This window comes from Manis pentadactyla, chromosome 7, assembly GCF_030020395.1.
Source record: "Manis pentadactyla isolate mManPen7 chromosome 7, mManPen7.hap1, whole genome shotgun sequence".
NCBI lineage: Eukaryota > Metazoa > Chordata > Mammalia > Pholidota > Manidae > Manis > Manis pentadactyla.
Window position 1 is genome coordinate 65,946,424 of NC_080025.1, and position 27,142 is coordinate 65,973,565.

A 27,142-nucleotide genomic window follows, 5' to 3' on the forward strand; every position below is an offset into this window, starting at 1 on the left:
AACACTTAGAACTAAGTTGGAACATAAGCACTCCATATGTGGATATTTGAAAACAGTAGCAATGAGTCACTGGAACTACTTTTTACAGATTGTAGACTTTAAAATAATAGATTATTATACAATGTGCTTAGATTTTAACTTCTTAAAAGCATATTCCTGGTGAGGGTGAGGGGCTAAAGGGGAACAAAAATTCTCAATCATGATATAAATTGGTCATGGGGATGGTAGCCCAGGATGGTGAATATAGTCAGTGATTTTGTAACATAATGACAGATAGTAACTACACTAGTGGGGGAGAGGATTTCATAATGTGGGTAACTGGTGACCCACTGCATTGTATACTTGAAACAAATACAAGATTCCATTCAACTATACTTCAGTGTTTTAAAAAATTATACTCCTATGAGTAGGGCTTGGAATGTCACACTATTTCCCCATCCTCCTCCATCTCCAATAATGCAGGCTTGTGGCACACAGTAAAACTTCCTGGGAATCTAAAAGTTACTTCCCGAGGTCATGCAGAAACTCCATGGAGAATACTAGCATGATTAGGAGGGTGGGATGCGAAAGGTGTACGGGCAGGGACCTAGATAACTGTGACTCTGTGTTTCCTGGCACTTCTCATCTACTTTTACCCCTGTGTCATTTTATTTAGAAACTAACTTGAAGTTCTACTCTGATACTCGTTTTCAACTCTAGCACCCTTCATCTTGATTTATGCATCCAGCTTAAAGTAACAAATACCTGTTATTTAGTATATGCAATTTGTGCATTGTGTTAGGTGATGTGGGGAGTACGTACACTATTATATGGAGCCATTTCTACCTGCAGTTGTTTATACTGCAGATACAAAATAATTTCCGAAGAAAGACAAAATTTGATAGCTGTTGTAATATAGATAAAGTTCTCTGAGTGAACACAGTAAGGAAAGACTGCTTTTGGGGAAGATTTCACATGGGAGGTACTGTTTGTATTCTATTTTAAATTATAAATAAGATGCATATGAACAGATGGGACTGTAGGAGCAGAACATAAAGAGATATGGAAAGAAAAGGCAGGTTATAGAAAATAAAAAGAAATAAACATTAAACAGATAAAAAGGGAAAAGGGTGCAATGTAGGGGTACACAATAATGCTGAACTGTGTAATAAGAAATAAAACCAGAGACGTAGGTTGGGTCAGAGTCTTGGATGGTCTGAAGGCCACAGTAAGGGGGCCAGATGTCATTAAGTGAACAGTTCCAGACTGTACGATTTTTCTGGGGAACTGTTAATGTAAATTTAACTTCAGGTAACTTCTTAAGAAGTATTAGACCTTTCTTTTTTACATGTTCGTAATTTTTTCTGTCTCACCTGTAAGCTCCTCCAGAGCCAAGTCTCTCTTACTGGGATTTGCACCATAGGACAGCCTGGTTTCTTCAGAAACAGGAGTTTGCCTCTTCTCACCAGTCCTCCCAACCCCCTTTCTGCACAGACTATATGGACTTGATTAATGAAGTTGTTTTTGTATTTTAACTTTGTTCTCAACAGTGAGACTCCATGTTCAGATGACATCATTGTTGTGGCTCAAGAGTGCCTTTGATATCTCCACTTTCATATGTCCTGAACACTTTTCTAACTTGTAGATAAACAAGTGGCAGAAACTCAGATCCAGATACACAGAATTGTACAGCCAAATATACAGAATTGTAGCCAAGGACAAATCACCATAGTTTTAAAAATAAAAGCACGTATTATGAAGTGATTGGCTGGTAATTCTGCAGATGCCAGATAACCCATAAAACACTTTGTTTTGACATAAAGGGTGATCTATCTGTCAGCAGATAGCAAGGGGAAGTTGTGTGGTTAAGTGGAATATTCAGTAAAGTAAATGGTACACAAAGGCTTACTCATTTAGATGACTCATATATAGTTAATAGCTGTGGCTCAGAAATAAGCTTGAACACAGCGAGTTCTATTAAGTTGAAGATAGGGAGAATTTACTGCAAAATAATTTCAAGTATGTGCTGCACAGAGAAAAATGTGAACTCCGATACAGAAAAAGTTTCTACTATTATAAGCAAATAAATTCAATTAGATGATAATAAAGACATATTTGGTTCTACAGGAGCAAATTTTCTGTTATTGTAAGTCAATAAATCTTAGGTAATGGTGATAGTAATGTATTTCTTAAAAATTCTATATTTGGTGTACCTGAGAGAAGTGCTTAAAAAGCTGAGTTTTTGACAAAGATGTTTTTTATTTTTCTTCATAAAATATAGTGAACATAAAATGAATTACATAGCAAAGATGATTCTATGTATCTACATGTGAATGGTGTAAGATACAGAAATTTACCAATACATAAAGGCAAAAGCAGAATAAAAGAGATCTTGTAGAAGCTAAAAGGAGCTAATGCCATTTAGCAATATTCACATATTTTATAGTGATATTTTCTCTGTCAAATTACAAGCAGCTTGCATTTTTATGTTAGTATCTTCACTACTCTCACCTGTCAGCAATAAAATAAATCATCTAATCAATTTAAGCATAACTGGATCCATAGTTGATTGCAAAGTGAACAATTATTACAACTCTTACTGGTGAAAAATAAGACAGATTCAGATAAGACATGAGGTTATACAAAAGACAACAAAAATACGGCTACAGAATCACCTATATAAATCAGAATCATTTGAGAACTTCAAAATAATGTACTGTTTTGTGTGTGTGTGTGTGTGTGTGTGTGTGTCTCAGAGTGAACACAACCAACTGATGCTAGACACCAAAGCCAATCATATAGTTCAAAATATGACCCAATGCTGGGGTATAAGTAAAGCTATTTGCATATCAATGCCTCAAATTTTACTGTTCTAAATCAAGCTCATCACCTTGCTCTCAAAAGAAAAACACTTCTGATACTTCATTTCAGCAAAAGTTCCCAACAACATCATATCCCCTCAAACTAAAAATTAGACTCATTTTAACTTACACCTTATGTCTGTCACCAAATTCATTTGTTCTTATTTATTTTTTATCTTTTTTTAAATATGACATTGTGAAGGTTAAGGTGTACATGTTGGCTTGATACACTTAAACGAGGGTGTTATGTTAAGCGAAATAAGAGAGTACAAATACTGTGTGACCTCACTGGTATGTGGAATCAAAAAAAAGCCAAACTCATGGAGACAGAGAGTAGAATGGTGGTTGCCAGGGGCTATGGGTGGGGGAACATGGGGATTTGGTGGTCAAAAGGTACAAACTTCCAGTTAGAAGATGAATACATTTTGGGGATCTATTGTGTAGCATAATGATTATAGTTAGCAATATTATGCTATATACTTGAAAGTTGCTGAGAGTAAATTTTAAATGTTCTTACCACAGAAAAAGAACAGTAATTATGTGAGGTGATAGAGATGTTAGTTAATACCACTGTGGCAATCACTTTGCAATATTTACATGTATCAATTTTTTCTGTGTGTGTGAGGTCTCTGATATCCTCATTTTTTCTATCCAAAGATTCTCCTTCTTAAAATTCCTATTTGGTCCCTTGTTCACATGTTTAAAATTCCACATCTGACCATTATAATAGTGTACCTTTTGGTCAAGGTCCCCTAAATGTTTCTCCTACCAATCAGAATAAACAGTTTCAATCATACCATCCCATATATATTTGTGGTATTTTCCTATCCATTAAATGCTAGACAGACCCTTCTGACCTTCAAGGCCATGTAGTCTGCCATTATGAAAGCTTCCAAGTTGACATCACACTTCTTCTGTGATAAACTGTCAGATTAGCTGGGCTCACTAGCCCCCAACAGTACTTGTCCATCTCCCTGTTTTATATTTTCTTGCCTTTATAAAAGTTTTCCCTTTTTTTCCCCCATTGACTTGATTTTTAATCTATAGTTCAAAAACCTCACCCATGACTCTAGTCTATAATTCATTTTTTCTAAAACTCCTATAGCAAATCTATTCTTACAGCCTGTCTGATTTATTTGGCATTGAATCACTTAATGATTTAGATTATAAGCTAAATTTTAAGATGTATAAATCTTGATTCTCTAATTAGGTTAACATTTTCTGCAGATCACAGAGCACTTGTTATTTTAAAACACAGATTTATATAGAGTACCCACATCAGAGATGTTTCTGTACCCCCATATCTCTTCCCCTCTTAGTACAGCTCCAGACTGCTAGGTAACTAAAGGTAACTGGCCATGAGACCACTACATTATGGCAAATGTTGCATAAGAGGAAAGGTGTGTGGCTTCCAGGAAGCACCCTTAAAAAAAAGAGGGAATGCCAATTCTTTGCCCCTTAAGAAAGAGCACAAGGACCAATGGTGGGTCCTGAGGCTGAGGACATACTCAGAGGATGACAGAGAAGTAAGATTGGAGTGGACCCCTTATTTGTGAAGCTTCCTTATCAGCCCAATCTACATAACTGATATTCTCTGGCTTCAGTGAGAAACAAACTCCTAGTGTTGAAATCACAGTTGTTTGGAGTTTTCTGTAATTGGTAACATACCAGTATTACTAAGTGATACAGTGGACTTTAATAATTATTAACAGAAAAAAGTAGTAATCATTTCAACTTAAAAGTCTGTTTATACAGCAATCAACAAATACAATTAAGTAATTTATAGTTAAACTTTGCATCCATTCAGGAATATCAAAGTTAAAAAACAATTAGGGATTTCTTAAGGCAGTCGATCACAGGAAGCAGCCTTGTGTAAAAACTACATATGTTGCAGCTCCATTGCTCTCGTGCTCTCTTCAAACCAGCTGGGAGGCTATCAACACATTCCCTTCAGCAATGACCAAAAAAGGATTTTTTGGACTATGCTGTCATCTGCTATTTGATGTTTAAAACATTTTTAAGCTATTTTTTTTAATTAAACAACTCAAGAGCAAGTGGATACCCATATGGAAAAAAATACATCACTTCAAATACTTTGTACACAGGTTCTTCTGCATTTAATTCTAGCAAAACCTACCCAATATACCATGAAGATATCACCCAAAGGCCTATTTAACACTAACTGAACATATACTAAGTCCCTTTATTGTAATCCCATGTTTTTGAAATGAACAAATGAGGGAGGACAGCAAAAGAACAAATGATTAATAAGACATTAAGAAACTGTCATATGGAGTAGATGTTTAGTTTTTTTCTTTTGTAAATGCAACTAATTACCTAAAAAGAGTAAGTGCTGCCTATGTTGGCATTTCAATGAGCCATTAATTGCTAATTACAACCCCAATTACTGCAGTAATTGGTACAATTTCAGGTGACGCTAATAGGTGAATGAGTAGTTTGTACTACAGTTTTTATGATGGGTAAAAATTCACAAAGTTGACAACTCTTGAAAGCAGTTTTAATAGCTTGAAAGGTAATTTATATTAATCAATTAAGAGCTTCTAAAGGAAAGCACTTATAAATTAAACTGATTTGCCAGTCAGCACATATTGTATGAAGATGTCACTAGACATGGGTTCCAACTTGAGCCACGTGATGGAGTTGGCTGTACGACTAGAGCGAGTCACTCCAGTGTGACTTAGACTGTGGACTTACAAAATGCTAAAGGCCTAGATGTACAAGTAGATTAAGTTCACATCTGCCCTGGAAATAATCTTTTCAATCATCTCAAGTTACTGGTGAAGAAATAGGTTCAAAGATGTAACATGATTTAGCCAAAGGGTACAACTATGCTGATGGCAGCTTCAGTATGAACCTACAACTCCCCTCGCGCAGGGTAACCCTCCTTTAATTATCACACAGCCTACCTACCTTCTAGATTCTAGACAAGAGAGAGGGAGAAGGAGAGGGCTGAAGGGCAGGAGGAAGTGGGAAGGAGAAGAGCAGAAGAAGCAAACGAGACATACAGCACCATTCTGGCAGCTTATTTCCACATGCATCAACCAAATTAGGAAACTGACAATTTATTGATTTACTGATTCAAGGACAGATGTTAAATTCCCCACTAATTACCAAACAAACTGCTTTTCAGAATCAGCTCTGCAAAGGTCTCTTTATATTATATCAGCCCTCGAGATCACCTAATTTATAGACAGCCGTGCCTCCATGTAGTGGAAATAACCTGATGAATGGAAATAGTGAGGGTGGCTAACCATCACAGACTTTCCCCTATGTGCAAGAATTTGCTAAGAAGTGTATTTATTTATTTTCTTCCCTTGACAATTCTACAATTTAGCCATTATTATCCTCTTTGCTTCACAACTGAAGTCTGTGAGTGTTTTTCTGAAGTTACCACCACATCAAGTGATGGAAATAGGATTTATACCCTGCTACCAGGTATATATGCTTGCTTAACCTACTTGTTCTAAGTAGCAACTTAACACTGAATTAGAGTATTTTGTAGATTCTATTGTGAGTCAGAGGCTTATAATGCCTGCAAAACACTTTCTTTTCAATAATCGTTGCAAAATTTTAAAAAGTAGTTTACAGAATTAAAAAAAGAAAATTTTATAATTCTGTATTTGAACTAATATCTTAAATAGATTTTGATTCTCCCAACAATTCTGTGATATAATGGAGAAGTTGATTTTCTCATATGCCAAAGGTAGGAACTCAGAGCCTGGGAGATAAGGTTGACAGATTTAGAAAAAAGAAATACAGGACACCCAATTAAATTTGATTTTCAATAGCAAATAAGTACCTTTTTAGTGTAAATATTTCTGAAGTATTGCATACTTACGCTAAAAAATTCTGCATTATTTATTTGAAACTCTAATCCACCTGGGCATCCTTTATACGGCAACCCTACTGAGAAGTGACTGAAGTAAGGTCACAGGCTAACACCTAGATCTTCTGACTAAGTCCACCACGTGGTGCTGCTCTGTATTACTGCCTAGTCACCTGCTTCAAATTCCTTCCACATTTCTTTTTCAGCTTCCTTTTCAACTGACTGTAACCTCAGTTATGCTCTTTAATATCTCACATGAACAGAAAAAGGGATTTAGGCAAAATTATTCTACTTGTTATTTGCTTTTGTAAAAATGGCTACAGTTTGTATTTCCAAAGTACTCCTCATTATATTATCTCACTGATCACAAGAACCCTCAAGGAATGAATGGAGGAGTTAGTGTTCATAAAACTTCCAAACAAGGTTCAGAAATTTAGAAGATCACCCAGATTCTCACAGCTAATACAGAGGGCCAAGTTCCAGTAATATAAAAGTAGCATATATTCTATTTCCTATCTATATCTATTTCACAGTTAAGATAATTAATATTTAAAGGGCTATTTTTGACGTTTGCTTTCACAGACAGTAATCAAGGATGAGGCACTCTACATTATTCTGGCCTGTATCAAAAGATAAGTCTAAAAATCAGAGAGGAAAGTATTGTTTGCTGAGAAATTTTTAAAAATCACTTCATTTAAAGAAGTCTTGGGGCAGGGAGGAGGTCTTTAAACTTAAAAAAAGTGTTAAATGTGTTGAAAACATGTCATAGCATAAACAGAACTTTTAAATTATTGTATTGTCTTAATGATCTGCTAAGGAGACTAGGTTCTATTAAATATCATTACTATCATAAAGAACAATTCATTCACCCTTAAAAAAAGAAATAAATTCTGCCATTTGTGACAACATGGATGGACCTGGAGGACATTTCACTAAGTGAAATAAGCTAGACACTGAAGGACAAATACTACATGATGCATTTCTGTGAGGAATTTAAAATAGGCTCATCAAACCAGAGTAGTATGGTGGCTGCCCAGCACTGGGGAATGTGGGAAATGGGGAGGTATTAGTTAAAGCACACAGTATTTCAGTTTACAAGGTGAGTAAATCTACGCATCTCCTATTAACATAATGCCTACAGTTAAAAAGACTGTACTGTATACTTAAAAATTTGCTAAGAGGGTATATTGTAAGTATTCTTACCACACAAAGAATACAATAGTAAGTAAGAACTGGGAGGAAACTTTTGGAGATGGATAGATTTATGGCACTGTGGTGATGGTAGCACAGGTATATTTTATCAGGTTTATTATGTTCATGAGTATCGAACTGTTTTTTCTTCTTTATATTATACACTAAAATTATCAATCTCCTGATACATATCTAATATATTAATAACATAGTTAACATATTATTTACATATTAGTAACATAACTATAATTAGAAGGGTTGTATAATACTGAGCAACATTTCTGCAAGAATATTCCACTATTGTAACAACCAAGGATAATATTTTTCGCAAATCAGATGTTAACATTAATATTTTATCAATTTTTTTCAACATGCAATACAAATAAGCCTTTCCTAGTCTATCAGATTTCCACAAATATAACTGTCACTGATCAACCATGCAAAAGTTAAGTCTTTACCTAATTTGAGTACTATTCAGTCTGATGAGGCCCACATACCTTTATTCATTGGTACTACCATACAGAGCTAGATATTATCTAATTACCATTTCACTCCATTTTTACTGTTGTGACTTCATTGTGAATAAATCTGTTAAACAGGTTTAGAAACCTCAAGTCTCAAGAAGAATTCTCCCATGTATTGTAGCTATTTAAAGCCAAACTACTAGCATGTATCCCTTAACTCAGACCATGTCTTTGAGAATGAAAATGCATTTGTGCTTGTCAGTTTGTTCTAAAAGGTGGAGGAGTTAAAAGTACCAACAGACATTTCACTTAAAGTCTTTCAACAGGTTCTCAGGATCTACTCAGGATTAACTTCATTTTTGTTATAGATCTATTTCTCTTAACCCTCCTTTGTAAGAATATAGGACATTACATAAGGGTTCATTCATATTAATTTGTAAAATGTATATCATCATTAAGATGCTCTCAAAATTAATCCAACCTGGCACATAAGAAAGCTCTGTTATCTTTGGTTTCATTTTATTGCCTGTGATATTCATTTTAACAATTCCACATTCACTGAGTAAAGAAAAGCATCAATACTTTTCATATAAAGCAAAGATTTGAAATCAGGAGAGAAATATTTCAGTTTGTTTCTTAAAATTCAATTCAATTCTCTAACATAATTCACTACTTCCTACATACTGAGCAGTTTGCCCCTTACTCCAGAATTGTTCAGGGGTCACGATAAACTCCTGTTCCAGACACACAGGCCCCTGCTCATGGGGTCACAGCAGACTGGTCTGCTTCCAGGGTGCCCATCGCCCCACCTGTTTCTTAGGTGGTGGTGTTTAAAGTCCTTTGGGTAGATATAGAGCTGTGTAAGGAGCAATACTCTTTCTTATGAAAATGTCATGATAACCATCTTTTTCTTACAATGTTGGAGAAGGTAACAGTGTTTTCAAGAAACCTCAGCCCATACTTACAAGTTTATTTGATGCCCACTGAGTCATCGAGCCTCACCTGGATAGTACCGGGCCAGCCCTGTGGCACTGCCAAACACCTGCCACAACAATGAAGGATCCTCATCTCGATTTCTTTTGAAGACATCATCTAAGGCACTCGTCCAGTTGAGTTCATTTAACACAATTGTTGCTAAGGAACATAAGAGGAAAAATCAGTTAATTCAAATGTGCACTTAATAATTGAATCTGTCTTCATTTATTAGCAAAATAATGTACATTTTCATTGTTTTACCTATGAAAGTACTCTAACCCAGTGGCTATCAAAAAGTCTAGACATGGAATTACTTCTTTGGACACATATTTATAGGAGGATGGCCTTTGGCGGCTGGCAATTTCTCCGTTGTGGGAGCTAGTCCTTCACTTTGTAGAAAGCTTAGCAGGATCTCTGGCCTCTTCCAGCTAGAGGTCGGTACCATCCCTTCAGCTCTGATCAGCAAAACTGTCTCCATTGTCAGGTGACCACTGGGGGGCAAAACTGCTCCTGTTCAGCTCCACTGTGATGCATAAAATGGGCAATAGTGGAGCTTTCCTGGTTCATGGGTGGCAGGCATCCTCCCCATGAGTCAGTTCTAAAAAAACCTCCATGACACCTCAGGGCACAGTTTGATGACCACCTCCCTCAACTACTGATGAATCTCTGTCATATACAAACATAATCTGCTCTGTTATCTCAGTTTAAAAAAATTGACATCTGTCATTGAGCACAGTTTACTGTGTTTACACAGCAACAGAAAATGTTTTTTTTACAAGGACAAAATTCATTCAGAGGATTGATAATATCAGTGTTAGAAATAGGAAGTAGCTGATATTTTAACATTACCTTTATGAACAATAGTTTTTTTTCTGATAAAATTATTTTCAACTATAGTAATTACAGCACAGTGCTATTAAGGGCCAGGACATTGATTTTGATACCTGCTCATAACTACTAACTGATCTTGGATTGGTACTAAAAGCATATGATATTCATTTTAATTAAAGAGAAGTCATTAAAACATGGGATATAACATGGGTTAAAATAGTATATAATCTACAATTATGGACCTCCATTATCATAGCAACCTATGTCTAACACATTAAAATTGGAATTGGCTTAGAATATTATTTTCCCTTTACACAATAAGATGACAGAGAATTCCATTTCTTTTTGTCTTTTATATATATATGTAAAATATGTACCAGGCTCCCAGCCTATTAGCAGATTGGGTCACTCAGCACTTGAGAATCTATGACTAAGCCTGAGCAGTGGAAATGAGGTGGAGATAAGGAATGGATACACACTGCTTAATAATGTCTATTCTTTTCTGTGACCACAGCAAGGCAAGGAAACAAATGCAATCAGGGTTAAATCATGCACAGGTCTTTGTAAAGGTAAAAGAAAAAAAAAAAGCTCCTATCAAGAAAGATGCACAGCCTATATGTTTTTACCTTAAAGTTTATCATTTACAAAAAAATGAAAACAAAGGTATTGTGAAATTGTCTGGGACCAGCATCCTAATGCATTTCTCATTATTGAAAACTAGTAAGATTCCCATCTTTATGGATGTGATTACTTTCAGAAAGATCAGTTGTGTGTGTGAATATTCATGAGCTGGGTCAGATCCATAGTGCATCTGAGATACCACTGAATTCATATTCAAAAGCATGATCCAATGAACATCAAGTGGCCAGTTATATAAAAATTTATATTCACATAGATAACCTGAACTGATATGCAGTATTGATGAATATTTATAGTAACATACAAAGCATCACAGAAAAAGAGGGGACATCGTACTTTTTTTTAAACATTCATGTATTTTCCAGTAATGTTCTACTGAACAAATAATCATGTTTACTTATGACCCAGATAGACTTTATTAGGTCCCAATCTATTCTAACCATCTCTTCGATTTCCTTGACTCTAGCTCACATTAAGCAATAACTGACACCTAATCATTTTTAATAAAGTTTTATTTTAGAAAGCTGCTAATGTTTTTCTTAGTTTTTTTTGATAACAATTACTAGGTATTAAAGCTCTGATACATTGATTGAATATTATGCTTCTTTGTACTTGGAGAAAAAGTCAAGCTCTGAAATACTGTTATCATCATGGCAGTGTGCTTTATCATCATTTGATACGTTTTTGCCAGATTAATACATTAGCCAAAGTAGATTTCAAATGTTTTTCCCAAAATTTGCTCATCTACAAATGAGCAAAAATACATAAAGAATTTCCACAACAGGCACTTCAATTGATTTTAAACTTTACTCAGATGAAGGAGATGGTATTAGACACCTATCACAGGAGCAATGTTCATAACCACGAAGTGTGCATAGCGAGGAGTGAGGATACAGATACTTCTTTATGTATTTATAAAAACTTTTGAGTGCAGTCATTATGCTATTAGTCACAACCTTTATTTGAATGTCCAGATCAAGAAATCAAAATTTAAAGAATCTGCCATGGGAGTTCAAAATTAGTACAACTTCGTTAGAAGAGAAGTGACGGCAGCTATCTATCAAACTGCACATACTCTAATCCAGCAGTTCGACTTCAAGGGATTTACATTATATAGGGTATGGATTTCCAGTCCTTAATCAAAAGAACTTTAAAGTCAGTCACTCATTCAATTACACTGTTCAAATTCCTTAAAACACCAAAATTAGAAAATAAAATAAATTGCTGCATTAGAAAATAATTTTTCTCAAACTGCACTGAATGCAGTTAAAAATGTAAAAGAAAACATGTAAAACATCAAAACAGAGAAATAACCATTAATAGTATTTTAGATCCTTCTTGGTTATTTGGCTATATTTTTCTGACCCATATTATGAATTACATTTGACTAACAAGCATATATTATTTTGGTATCCTAAAATGAGGAGACTTTTATCTTCTTATCTCACTTATAAATAACTTACCGAGCATTACTAAGGCATTCAAAATTTCTCCATTTCTATGCTATTAGCATAACTCAAGATAAATAACACTGAAAAAACTGAGTAATCTGCAGGTGATGGAATACATCATGCAGAACCCTGGCCATACTAGGTTTAGATTCATTTCCTGAATCTACTTTCTTCCCCTACTATTTTCATTATATTTATAGACACAACAGAAGTTCTCTCTTTCTCAGTTTTACTTAAATTTGTACGGAAAGAGTTTACTTAGGAAGAGGTTTTAAAATAACTACTCTGGCTACCTACCACTGGGTAAAAAGCCAGGTGCATTAGAAAAGTTAAAAGTTATTATTAAAAGATCTTTTATCTTATATGACAAAGAGTTTATTTATGTGGTTTTATGCTGGTGCTTTTCTCTGTCTTCAGTATTTTTAGTCTCTCCTATTTTCCTAACACCATTGTACTTAAAAGATAGAAAACATGACCCTCCCATGATGGAAAAAATAAAACAAGACCAAATTCCATGGAGAGTTATTTTCAGCAAATATTACTCTTTGTAGTGATTACAGAACTGTAGTATTCCTCTGCGTAAAGGCTTGACACTCAAAACTTAATTGTGGCCCTCCGACTCACCAAAGTCCAGGAGAGTCTAAGTCTCCATTTGGCATTGTACATTATGAAGACTTTCAAAATGCAATTATTTTTCTGTAAGTTGTGATATTTACTTGAATGTCCAGAGCAAAAACTAAAATTCGAAAGATATTTAATTGCAGAAACATAGATATAAATTACCTGGCTACTATCAAATAATGCTGCTTATAAGAACTCCAGAATTATCTTTTTAGAAGAACTTGAAATATTTCTTGGCCACAAATTAAATTTTATCTTTTATTTGGACAGATATATTCAAGAACATGGATAATAATTCTAATTGTTTTTCTATAAATTGTTTAGTAGTATTTAAAATCATACTGCATTTTCTCAATAATATATTGCATATTTATTGCATTCTTTAATACACTGTGTACTATGTTCACTCATTCCCTCCTCCTTTAACCCCCAAAATAGTAATGTTTTACATTCACTCAAATTTCCAAATTCTTGCCTGAACAGAGATTTAAAGTACATGAGCGGCTTACATATTTTTTCATTGTAAAAGATTAACTGGTCAATGGTGATCTAACCTTGAACCTACTTCTAGTTACTAAGGAACTTGGTTAAGTGTCATAAGGCTGCTTTAAGAGTAAAATTAGTCCTCCTTTTCTGTCACCTTTTAAGATATGAAAGATCTTTATCTTTGTTAGAAAATTAGATTTTGCAAAAGTAAATCTTTTATAGATGTCCAAGGCTAAGCCTATTAAAAGCAGTGAATGCTGGGAAAACAAACCTTGACTCAAGGACCTCTTTTCTGAAGGATTTCACTGATAACTATTTCAGAATGCCAGGCATACACCTCTGTTTCTCTTATATTTAGTTTTCAAAAACATGTCCTTGGTGTTCAATGATTCTCTCTTTTGGAGTATTTTATTATTCAATCTGGCTTCACAAGGGAAGAGAGAAAACCTTATTTGTAACAACACAAAAGAAGCACCTTATATTTGATGCTAATGCTTCCAAAAACATGATTTATATTTATATCTTGTTTATCACATGGAATACACAGTTGTTGACAAGGTCTGAATCCTGTATTCTTTTGCAAACTTCAACCCATAAAACGTGTTGCACTATTGCTCCCTTTTAAATTTGAATATATTTTGTTCATTTAGGGTTCAGGGCCTCACCACGCATTGAAGGGACTCATGACTATTTGAAAAACCTTACAGTTATTTATAATGTCCATAAAGTTAACTACAACTTTCAAATGATGCAGACAGAAGCTAGAAAACAAAAAGAATACAAATTTCTTCTGGTTCCTTAAAATATGAAATAACTGTGCTACAAGAATAAAAAATATATTTTATAAAAAAAATAGATTTGACAAGTACTTGAGAAGACCGGTAGATACCAAATCTATGTAAGTGACAAGATACTAAAAATTATTTTTGTTTAAGAATACTAAATAAGATAAATTAAATAAGTAAAACAAGTAAATTGGACACAATGTCTACTATACCATCTCCATTTAAGTAATAATACCATTCTGTTTTATAGCCTTGCATGTAGATAAAAGTAGCATATATTATGCTATTGCCACTGACAACAAGAAAAATGAGTAGTATTTATTCAGCACTTACTGCATGCCAGCAGGTGTGCTAGTCATTTTCTATGCATTTTCTCATTAAGCTTTAATGACACTCTGAATGAAATACTAATATTATCTACTTTTTAGACATCAAAATAAACCCTAGAAAGGGCATGCAATTTGCCAAAAATCACACAGAGTTGTACAGACAGCACTCAAGTAAGGGTGTATCAGATTTCAATTTCATACTGTTTATGGGCTACTTATGTCTAAGCTTTGATTGTTAAGTTCAGCCCTGATTATCCAGAAATTTAAATCTGGGGAAAACAAACAGCCTGTGCCTTTGTAGCACAGTGTTTCTCGACTGAGAGCAATATTCCTCCCCAGGGAACATTCCATAATGTCTATAGACATGTCATGACTGGTAGGAGACCACTGGCCTCTAAGGCACAGAGGTCAGGATGCTGAAAGCACCCTACGCCGCATGGGACAGCCCCCACAACAAACAACTCCCCAGGCCCAACAGTCAGTAAGACCGAGGTTTAGAAACATGGCTGAAGGACAACTATAACCACAAGACAATTAATCCACTTTGTGAAAAGCAGTATTTCCAATGAACACTGTCAACAAAAACCACAACAAAATGTCTTCAAAGTGAAAGTTGGTATTTTTTTTTAAATAATCTTATTTCATGATATTAAATTACATCAATATTTCAGGCTATATTTTGACACCATTTACACTGGTTAAATTGTCATGTTAGTCCCAGAAACTCTAACACACTATTCTTGTTATGTGAGTAAAGGATTTCAAAGTTACTTTTTAGTGCCATTAAATACCATCCCTCACCACCTCCTCTTTTGGATATTAACAGATTATTAATGCTTTTTATTTTATTATTATTTATTAAAGCAAATTGCTCTGCTGTTGTTTAGTCATTGAGCACTTACTGTGTGATTCTAATTTTATTTTCATAGCAAATGCTCATTTTATCCCATAGTCATTAAAAGAGTTATATTTAACAGATGGGCTGAGCCAGATGTCACTAATTTTATTCATCAACCCTATTCTCTAAAAAGAAAAATGTTAATAAGAAACCCACTGATCTAATCAAGTGCACAGACAAAAAAGAATCCACTTTTAAGGACTAGACAATGTGCATAAATATTAAAATGAACTAATCTTTTCAGTGGATTTGGCTATGGAATCTCATCTAATTCCAGTGCAAATGAAAGATTTAATAAAGTACAGGGAGACTGAGACCAAATCTAATCTCTCTAATCACATCGCAGGCACCAGAATCTGCCTCCTACTGAGGATGAGCGAAGAGAAGGCTCCGAGGCACACGTGGACCCTGATGAGGAGATAAGCCTTCTTCCTACAGTTAATTTGGTACAAATATTAAAAGGTCCTTGTCCTTGTCAATTCTCTAGCCCCCGTGTTACTGAGACTTCTGGCCTTGCTCCCGACCTCTTTAGTTTCCTAGATACCGAGCACCTGTATAATACCCAGAACACAGCAGTTCTGCTTTAATGAAATCTGCACATGGTGGAGCACAAAGAAAGAGCTCACAAGACATACACTTTTTTGTTAAAAAAAATAAGAATAACCCTAGGGAAACAGAAGACACTAGCATCTAGTGTCATATTTATTAATTAAGGATTTTAAATCTCTTTCAATAAAATGATAATTACTTGCAAGATTTTTCTTGGAGGAATACAGGGATTTTGCATAAGAAAATTTAAGTATAGGAGGCCTGGTAAAAACTATGTGCTATCCTTCAATAATTCTAACTTTTTCTGTTCCTTCTATTATTAAAATCAAGTAAATGATTAGTAACTTTGGTAGCAAAGAGTCTCTACCACTGGCACAACTTACTAGTTAAAAGTAATCATTTAACCTCTGGTGCATCTGTCATTCTTTTCACCTAAAAACATGAACATAAATACACTAAGGATCCTAGAGGGCCTGCAGGCTTAGTGTGAATGTCAAAGATGTGTAGGACTACACAGGACTCAGTGAACAATGATTCCTCGAGTCCTTTCCTTGGCTGGATTAAACAATTGTTAAGATGCATTATCTTCTTCAGCTATGTTAGAGACAACAGTTTCTTTTTTCATTTCAGCATAATATTTTAGTTTTCTCAATTACTTTCCTTTACCTCAACAGTAATACATTTCTGTTATATAGAGCAATTAGAATAGAATTCTGTTTATTTTGTGATAAAGACACACTTCTCCTGTCCACCTCATTTGTAAGATACTCCATCAGAATCATATAGTCTAAATAGTCTAATTTTTTTTTGAGAGGGCATCTCTCATATTTATTGATCAAATGGTTGTTAACAACAATAAAATTCTGTATAGGGGACTCAATGCTCAATGCACAATCATTAATCCACCCCAAGCCTAATTCTCGTCAGTCTCCAATCTTCTGAAGCATAACGAACAAGTTCTTACATGGTGAACAAATTCTTACATAGTGAATAAGTTCTTACATGGTGAACAGTACAAGGGCAGTCATCACAGAAACTTTCGGTTTTGATCACGCATTATGAACTATAAACAATCAGGTCAAATATGAATATTCGTTTGATTTTTATACTTGATTTATATGTGAATCCCACATTTCTCCCTTATTATTATTATTTTTTTTAATAAAATGCTGAAGTGGTAGGTAGATACAAGATAAAGGTAGAAAACATAGTTTAGTGCTGTAAGAGAGCAAATGTAGATGATCAGGTGTGTACCTATAGACTAAGTGTTAATCCAAGCTAGACAAGGGCAATAAAACATCCACGGATGCAGAAGATTTCTCTCAAAACAGGGGGGGTGAGGTTCTAAAAATAGTCTAATTTTAAATTTGGAAATGTTGCATATTTGTAAATATAACCCAAGTACTTTAGAGTAATCACCCAAAGAAGATAATACATTTTCTTTCATTTCTTTCATTCACACTAATTCAAAAAGTCATTTTCATCATAATTTAACCACTTTAAATTTTTTTAAACTGTTAAATACCTATTTCTATATTTAATGTTTCAGTGAACACAGAGTCTGCTAAATTCTGAACCCAAAATAGCTAAAGAGACCCAAACATCTTTTAAACTTTAAAAAGGGAAATAAAATACATGAAATTAAAAAAAAAATCAGAAACTATGCGAGCACAGATATGAAGTTGGAAACTAAGAATGAACTTGCAATTAAAATCAAGGAATTTTGATATGTCCTTGATTCCAATTTAAGATAAAGGACTCCAAATTGAGGGTTTCTTTTTGTGCATATAATGGATTACCTTGCTGGTGATACCTTTTCCTCTGAGTAACCGGCATTTAAGAATTAAGCATGTTAATGTCTCTGGTAGGAGCAAAGACTATTCTCACTGACTGCCGCCACTCACTCACATGCTGCATGTCACTGGGCCAGCAGCAGCCATTTGGCCTCGGGGAAGCGGTTTAACCTCTCTAAACCTCACTGTCCTCACCTACACAATGGGGAGAGTAATGGTGTCTGCCTCCCAGACCTATACTGAAGATTACCTCACTGAGCACACTGCCACTTAGTAACTGTTACCTGCCCGTATCATTCTCTTACTGACTTCTTAACACTCAGCATTTAAACAACTAAAAAAAAAAAAAGATGGAGCAATTCTGAGCGAGCTACTAAACTGCTAGTGTGAGTGATTAAAACCTAGTAGCCTCTCCTTTCCTCAAGGAACCCTCACTCTTACCTCAGTCCTAAGTTAATATCCAACAACACTACCTAATTTTCTTGCCAGACAACTCACGAAGAAAATAATACGTAAACCTTTCCAAAACCATTTACACTGTTATAAGAGAATGCTAAACTGAAAAAAAAAAAAAAGGAAAAACATTCTAAAGATAGCATCTAATGTACTGTGTAATTTTGGTGAGGAGATAATTTTTACAATGAGACATTCCCAGTGCCTCTGAACTCAAACCACACTTGTGAATGCTGCCCTGAGTAAAGCATAAGCACACTAAAATTCTCATAGAACCAAATTATATAAGACCTAATATTCATACCAGACACAGCATATGCCCTATACCCGCACACACAGTTCTATTAAAGCTGAGAGGAAACTCCAGCTGAGAAATACAGACCAAATTAGATAGGGGAAATCTCTTGCCTTTGCTCTGAAGCTGCCTAACTGCACAGGGAATTTAGTGTCTACACATAAATCTGGCTACTGGATTCACAAAGAAGGATCAAAAAGTATTGCAGCCTCCTAATGAGATACAGCTGGAAGGCTAACAAGGCTCCTGAGGACTAGGGTGATACTGTCTATAAGGCGCACACTGCTGAGTACTTTAAGCATCTGCATCAACCAGTTTTAGAACAGAGCTGCCCAGTGATTTTAAGATTGAAAGATCAGATGCACCGAAACACAGTACATAGCAGTTGGCTGAAATCAAGAAGAGCAATTGCTTGGTTTAAACAACAGGCACTGCTTCAGAGTGAAACAAAACAAAACAAATCTAAGAAACTGAACTATAGGTTGTTACTTACAGAGTCATGTTACATGAAGATATGAATGAAATCGAACACCATTTCTAAGACAACAGGAGGTTAATATCCTTACAGCTCTAGTTGCAGGTGAATAAAGAATTGCCTACATGCAATTAAGCATACTTACATTCACAGCATTCATTACCTATTTTGTTATTTATGCAGATAGACACCTCTATAAAAAAGGAACACACAAATATCTCAACTCTTTTCAGTTTTTAGGATGCTTACAACATAGCACAATTTATTCAGATTTTAATGGACTTCCTTACAGTTGACACATTAAGTTTACATTTATCAGTTTCAGCTATTGTACTGCTCAGCAAATATCTTAGTAATTCAGAAATAAGTCTCTATTCTAATAAATCATGTATTTTTTTCACTCACAGCTTAATATCCCACCGAAGTTTAAATTTATCAAAGTAGAACTGGTTGAGCCAGCTCCAATTATTCTGACACAGCTTTAAAAGATTATAAATGATTCAACACCTGATCTAAACAAACACTCTGCACAAGCTTTTAAAACGGTTTAAAGGTTTTTGATCTGATGGCAATGGTACAGAAGATGGTGAACAGCCAGGTCAGGCTGATTCTATGTCTCTCTCTCTCCATCTTCTCTCACTCCATAGCCACACTCACCTAGGTCTTTTGCAATAACCTTTAAATAGTCTCCTTGCCTCCTATCTCTGCTCAGTTTCACCCATTCTTCCCACTGCTGCCACAGTATTTGGCAAATGCCCTCCCTAATTAAAAGTCTTCAGTTATTCTCTACAAAAGCTGGTCTTTAGTTGCGAGGAAAGACACCTGCCCTTACCAGAAGGCACACTGTTGACTCCTGCTTCCGTGACACTGCAGAGACTGTCTTTTCTGTTTGGACTGCTTGTTCTACGTGACTACTTGTTAAACTCCCCGCTTCTTTCAGATCACAGTTCACCACCACCCTCTCAATGGGTCTTCTTTGATTTTTCCCCACCTCTCCTCGCCCTCTTCCAGCAGAGTATAAATTCCTCCCCACTCTCCCATAGCTTTTCCTAATCACCTCTAATAAAATACTTCCCACATTTCACTGGCCATGTGTATCTGCATGTCTTCTGTTTTACTCTCAGTTGCTTTAGGGTAGGCCCTGCATGTGATATTTTCTGCAAAACCTAGAATATAGTGGAAGGGGCAGTGGAATGCGACAAATCTATGCTTAATACACAATTGCACAACATTAGGCAAACTATACAATTGGATAGGGTTCTCGTTTTTCAGGTAGAGGATGAAGGAAACTACCTGACATCTGGTTATGAAAATTAAAACATAACGTTACACTTAATGCATAATACTCAGTGAACAGTAATGAATAGTATGTTCAGGTATTCAAAAATACCTGTTAATAAAGAAAGAGCAAATCACAGTGAAATAAGCCAGACTGAGAAAGACAAGTACCACATGATTCCCCTCATTTGTGGAGTATAACAATGAAGCAAAACTGAAGGAACAAAACAGCAGCAGACTCACAGACTTCAAGAAGGGACTAGCGGTTACCAAAGGGGGAGGTGTGTGGGAGGATGGGTGGGGAGAGAGGGAGAAAGGGATTGAGGGGTATTATGATTGGCACACACGGTGTGGGGGGGATCAGGGGGAAGACAGTGTAGCACAGAGAAGGCAAATAGTGACTCTGTGGCATCTTACTACACTGATGGACAGTGACTGCAATGGAGTATGGGGGGGACACGATAATATGGGTGAATGTAGTAACCACACTGGTTTTCATGTGAAACCTTCATACGAGTGCATATCAATGAATAAAGAAAGAAAGGAAGAGAGAGAGGAAGAGAGGAAGAGACAGAGAGAAAGAAGAGAGAGAGAGAGAGAGAGAGAGAGAGAGAGAGAGAGAGAGAAAGAGCAAATTAATAATATTAACTGTGATTCTCATGTGACTCTTTTTAAGTTAGAGGTAATTTTCAGTAAAGGGTAAAAAGCTGTCAATACTTTAATCAACCTTCATTGTGCTACACTGTATCTGAGCAGGAACAAATGATCCAGTAATTCTTTTCCCCCCTTTAATACAAAGTGATAGGTGAATGGCAGCTGTCATCTGAGTTAATGGGGTTGAATCATTCTAGTCCTCTTCTCAGCTTCACTTCCAGTTCTATGACAGATCAACATCTTTTAATTCAGATGTTTTGAATAGCCTGGTATGAACACTATGGCCTAGTTTTTAGGAAGACCTTTAATGCCATGAACATTTCTAAGGAGCTTTCTATTAAGCATCTCCCAATTTGTGCACTTCATTTCCTGATCACCTGATTCTATCATATATTCACATTACAATTATTTACTGAACATCTATAGGTTAGGCACTGTTGTAAGCTTTTGAACAGGAGTCATTAAACTTATTCTTAAAGAGGCAGATAAGGAAATCTTTTAGGTCTATGGCCCACATACTCTGTCATAACTACTCACTTTGTATATGTAGGACAAAATCAGCCATAGCCAACACATAAGAAATGGATGTGCCTGTGTTCCAGTAAAACTTTATTTACCAGAACACGTTGGCCAGTAGGTCAGAGTTTGCAGACTCATTCTCCAAAGCTACAGGTCTATCAAGACAGGCAGGCCTTCTAACACCCTAGTGGATAGACACACAATAAACAAACAATGAATAAATAAGACAGTATCAGAGCATCATAGGTACTCTTTAAAGATTAAAATTGAGGATGCCACAGCATTTGGCTAGGTAGCTACTTTAGACTGAGATGTCAGGAATGTCCTCTGTGAAAAATATATTTTAAGCTGAGAATTGAGAGATAAAGAAATCACCATGGAAAGATTGCTGAAAGCATTTTGTTAACATAACAGTTACTAATATTGACTGTTAACAGTCAATATAGACAAATAAGAAATAGATAGCTTTTAATAGAATGGCTTTAATACCTGTGTGGTATTTCAAGGAGAGAATCTTATGTAGTTTTCTTGCAACACCAAAATATCCAAACAGATGCATATGGCACAAAGAAATATTGTGACAGATTAAAAATGGTTTGGGAGCTTTACTTAGACATAATCCTAGAGAGGTGAAGGTCTAATTCCAACACTGTATTCAATCGTTCAAAAATATTAATTAATAATTCTTGGCTAGGATCTTAAGAGTTAAAATCAAATAAATTGTGATCGTTCTTAAGTAGCTCTAAATCTAATGCAGAGGATAAATTTTAAAGTATCTTAGATCAAATTTTACTTTCGTACCACAGACCCTATTAATAACACATGCCTATCAAAAGCTGAGTAAATGTTTTGAGGGTCAGAGAAGAGGGGGTGGTCATAAAAAAAACTTCCTGGAGGAGGTGGCACACAGTTTTTAAGAGGGGTAGAGGGATGATAGGAGGGTAGGTGGTATAATGGCTGACTCAGTGAATACCCCATACAGGGCACAGAGACCAAGAAAACACATGGGGCAATCCAAGAGCTAGACATTGTCCCTAACAGACAAATAAAAGGCATGTGAGATAACAGTGGCAAGGATAAGATTAGAGACACACTGCTATGATCTGGAAGTACTAAACACAAAATAATTTTATTCTGAGAATTATAGAGAGCCATCCAAGCTGAAGTGCAAAATAATTGCATTTGCACTTTTGAGACATCACACAGAAGCCAGCATGGAAAAAGACTGATTGTGGACTGATAGCCAGCCAGATGTGAATGGACAGGACACAAAGCTAGTATGGTCAGAGTGATGAGGAGTAATAGTGAACTGAAAAAGCAGCTGTGGACATGGGGAGTGGAAAAAGGATAAAAAGGTGAGGAGAAATAATCTTCAAACCATGGGAAAGAAGGAAAGTGGGACAGAGGAAAACAAGGAGCCCTGGTTTTCTGACTTAGGCCAGGACAGTGCTATTAACAAAGATACAAATATTGGAGGAGGGGTATGTTTGGGAACAGCAATAATGAATTCAATTTTCAGTATAATGGGAGATGACTGTAACATATCCACTCAAAAGGGTTACTCAAAAGGCAATTAGAGAACTGACTGCAGCTTAGCCCTGAAATCTGCAAGGAAGAATCAGATTTGGGAGTCACTGTTTCAGTGGCATCTGGAACTGTGGGTTTGAGTGAAGTTGGCAGTTACTCACACCAGTAAATTCGATGGATCCTGAAGCACTGAAGCAGCTTCACTGATCAGAGAGAAAATGCCGAAAGGACACAATATGGACCTAACTCTCATAAGTGACAAAAACATCTTTTCCCATAGAAAATAATCAGCGAATAGTACCCAATCAGTGAATAGTACGCTTATCTATTGTTTTCATTTAACAAAAAAGAGCAAATGTGCTTTTCAAATATGATTTTCACATCTGCATTAAAATTAATGCACTGAATACAAATTCCATGTATCTATGCATGACTCACAGTCCATTAGGAAGAGATAATAGGAAAAGATATTGAAACCAATAAAAACCCATTATCTTCTAATGCATTTTTTTAAAATTTTGCCTTTTTAAAATAGTTATTGACTTAAATCAAGCACCCTGGGATACTATACCTACATCATATATAAAGCACTTTAACTAATGCTTGCTGTGCACTTGGAGAAAAAGCCATTTCCCTTCTGCCTCCATTAGAATGCTGAGGTCATCGACTGTGCCTTTACACTTGCAGGGAGCCTCAAGAGACTGAGGTTTGATGATTACATTGTCCTACAAGACCATAAAGTTCTACCACAGGAGTTGTATATGGATTATAAGGACTCTTCAAATTGCAGAACATGCTCTTCTCACTGTCACTGTGTGGGTCTCTTAGGCAGTTCACTTGTACCTTTGACTTTTGGCAATGATTTAAACCAGCATCAAAAGCTCTGAATGCACTAATGCTAACCAACCTCATTCATCAGAAGGCAAGAGTGATGAGATTGAATCACTGAGAAACACATCACATTTTTCTTCCCAAAAGTGAAATTTCAATTGACCTCTCTGTAAAATTTATTATCAGATGGTAACACACAGATCAAGATTTTTACCTTTTAGATTTCCTAAAACAAAATTAGGCATATGTTAACAGGTTGTAACCTCAGTTTAATTTTAAGAACATTGTTATCATTCTCTGATACAAACTTTGATGGTTTACTTAAGTGGATTCTATCATTCTTCCAAAATGTATTTTCTTTGATATTAATTTTACACACGTTTTGTCACTTTGTGTTCTATATCAAACTGAAGGAAGCCAGGATCTTTTACATTATTGGTTAGGTTCTCTGGCCTTCCAAATAAATCTGCAGCAAAGCCTCTTCATTTCTTTGATTAATCTGAAATTCTCTTATATTTATTCTACTAAAGTTTCAACCTCCCATTCCTTTACTTAAAAAATTAACAAAATATCATCCCTATTCCTTTATTAGTTACATTAAAAATCACAAAAAATACATTACAAATATAATCAATTCGTCACAAATATATTCCAATCTTTCACTTAAACTAACCTTAACACCCAAATAACAACCTCTTTAAACCACTTACAAAATCTACTCAATTTCTCAACAATAATTATCCTCCAAAACCAAAAAACCTTAACACCCTAACTTTAACAGAAAAACACCTTTACAACTTAGTTAAAAAACACTACTTTTAAATAAACCAAACAAACCGAATCCAACAAAATATCCAAAACTTCTTAAGACGTTTCCAACTCCAAAAACAATCCTCCCTAAAATAACTTAAAAAATCACCTAGTTCTAACTCTTGTATATCTCCTACCCTTCATAAAATTTTTAATCTTTATTTTCTTTCTCCTCTTTAAACCCTGCCTCTTAATCTTCTAACCAAATTTATCTTCTCTTTAAAAAACAATACACTTTCAAATAATCATACAACAAAAATATCAACTAATTTCTACCAACACAACTACACCCAACTCCTCCCTAGATACAAATCCCTCAAAGTAACTACCTCAACAATAGCACTCCCACCTCCCACCCCTAACAAAAAATAAAAACTCCACAAACTCTTAAAAAAAAATCACCCTTCTCAATGAAAAACAATTCCAAAAATAACTTATCACCCTTATCCTAGAAAATTTCAAAATACTAAATCCTTAAATAAAAAATATTAAACAGAAAAAAATCCTGCACCAAAAAAATTCCTAGCCAACCCTTAAGACCTCCTTAATTCTCAATTCCACAATAAAAAAATACCTAACTTATCAAAAACCCAAAACCACAAAATTTCCCTAATTATAAAACATATACAAAATCCAAAACCTTAACAGAAAATAACCCCACCTCATCTAAATATAATTAACATTGTAATTTTAACCCCTCTATAAACTTTCAGGGGGTATGAGAAAATAAAATTTGTTTCATAGTACAGGGAAGTGGGTAAATTTTTGGATTGCTGGGATTGTTTACTTTTATTATTTGTAAGAGAGATTTACAAAAAGTTTAGTACAGGTGGTTTTTGTATTTATGTGAAAGTTAGGGTTTTAGCATCCCATCTGCTTGCTACTCCTAAATGTGACACTTCCAATATTTTTTTGTTTAGACCAAAAGCCTGCACATAAAAAAAAAGACACAGAGGTCAACAGAATAATCAAGAAATAAACCCATACATATTTTGATCACTTAATTTATGAGAAAAGAGGCAAGAATATGCAATGAGCAAAGGACAGTCTCCTCAATAAATGGCATTGGGAAAACTGGCAGCTACAAGCAAAAGATGAAAGTGGACTATCTTATACCATACACAAAAATTAACTCAAAATGGATTAAAGACTTAAATATAAGACCTGAAATCACTAAACTCCTAGGAAAAAATACAGATGTCAAGCTCCTTGCCTTGATAGCAGTCTTGATGATGAATTTTTTGCTTCTGATGCCAACAAATTTAAAAATAAATAACTGGGACTACAGCAAACTAAAAATCTTCTTCACAGTAAAGGAAAACATCAACAAACTGAAAAGATAACCTACTGAATGGGAGAAGATACTGCAAATCATTTATCTGCTAAGGGGTTAATATCTAAAATATATAAAGAACTCATATGACTTAACACCAAAAAAATACCAAACAATACAGTTAAATTTCTTTGAGGAACTGATAAACTTTTTAAAAGATAAAACATATAGCAGGCCAACAAGCACATGAAAATGTATCTCAACATCAGCTAATCATCATTGAAATGCAAATCAAACCACCATGGGATATCACCTCACATGAGTCAGAATGGTTATCATCAAAGAGACAAAGAAACATTGTTGCTGGGAATGTAAACTGGTACAGCCACGATAGAGAACAGTATGGAGGTTCCTCAAAAAAATTAAATAGAAATACTGTATGATCCAGAAATATCCAAAGAAAACGAACACTAATTTGAAAAGACACATGCACCTCTATGTTCACTGCAACATTTACAATAGACAAGGTATGGAAACAACCTAATTGCTCATGGATGGATACACACACACACACACACACACACACATACAAGAAAAACAATTTTTCAACTACATGGTGACAGATGGTAACTAGATTTACTGTGATCATTTTGCAATGTATTGACTAGTGAATCATTATGCTATATATCTAAAACCAACTGTGGGGAAAATGGAACTTTCTGATCAGGATTCCCCGCTTGACCTTTGTAGCACCCATTGTGTACATAATAAGAGCATGCTTGCATATTTATGTGATGTTTACTGGGGACAGCTACTGCTCAGTCATGGGATTGCCAGTGGGGCTAGGGATGGAGAGGAGACACCCATTCTCTCCTCCCCTCCGTTCCTGGTACATAATTGATTAGGCCCCCACCACTCACCAGGGACCCACAGAGTTTCTCCCAGAGCAGAGAGAGAAAGCCAGCGCAGCCTGGGCAAGCGACAAGAAACTGAGCCATGAGAATAAACCCTTTCATTCCCAAATTCTTGCTCTTGCCTTCCTTTGGTCTCTACAGACTTCATAGAGAACATGTCTCAGGCGGGAGCCCCTTCTCTAGGAGCTACAACAATATAATACATCAATTACACTTAGAAAAAGTCTGTGCATTATTGTTTAACAATAATTTTTTAAAATTATATATCCTTAAAATAAGGTAGCAGTACCTTCTTAGTCAGGAAGGTAGGGGTAGGGATGTGTGTGTATGTAAATCACATGCACCAGATCATATTCTACCATATACTTAAACTAATGTATACTTAATGAAATACATAATCAATAACATTTAATA

At 35.3% G+C, this 27,142-nt stretch overlaps 1 protein-coding gene across 12 annotated transcripts in view; it reads right to left on the reverse strand.

The window, feature by feature from the left end:
- CACNA2D1 (calcium voltage-gated channel auxiliary subunit alpha2delta 1) overlaps nucleotides 1-27,142 on the reverse strand; it is a 533,653-nt gene that overhangs the window by 132,887 nt on the left and 373,624 nt on the right. For all 12 annotated transcript variants that reach the window (XM_036931689.2, XM_036931687.2, XM_036931679.2 and 9 more), the window contains exon 7: nucleotides 9,345-9,476. In XM_036931689.2, the coding sequence (XP_036787584.2) occupies nucleotides 9,345-9,476 (132 nt within the window). The remainder of the gene's footprint in view (nucleotides 1-9,344; nucleotides 9,477-27,142) is intronic.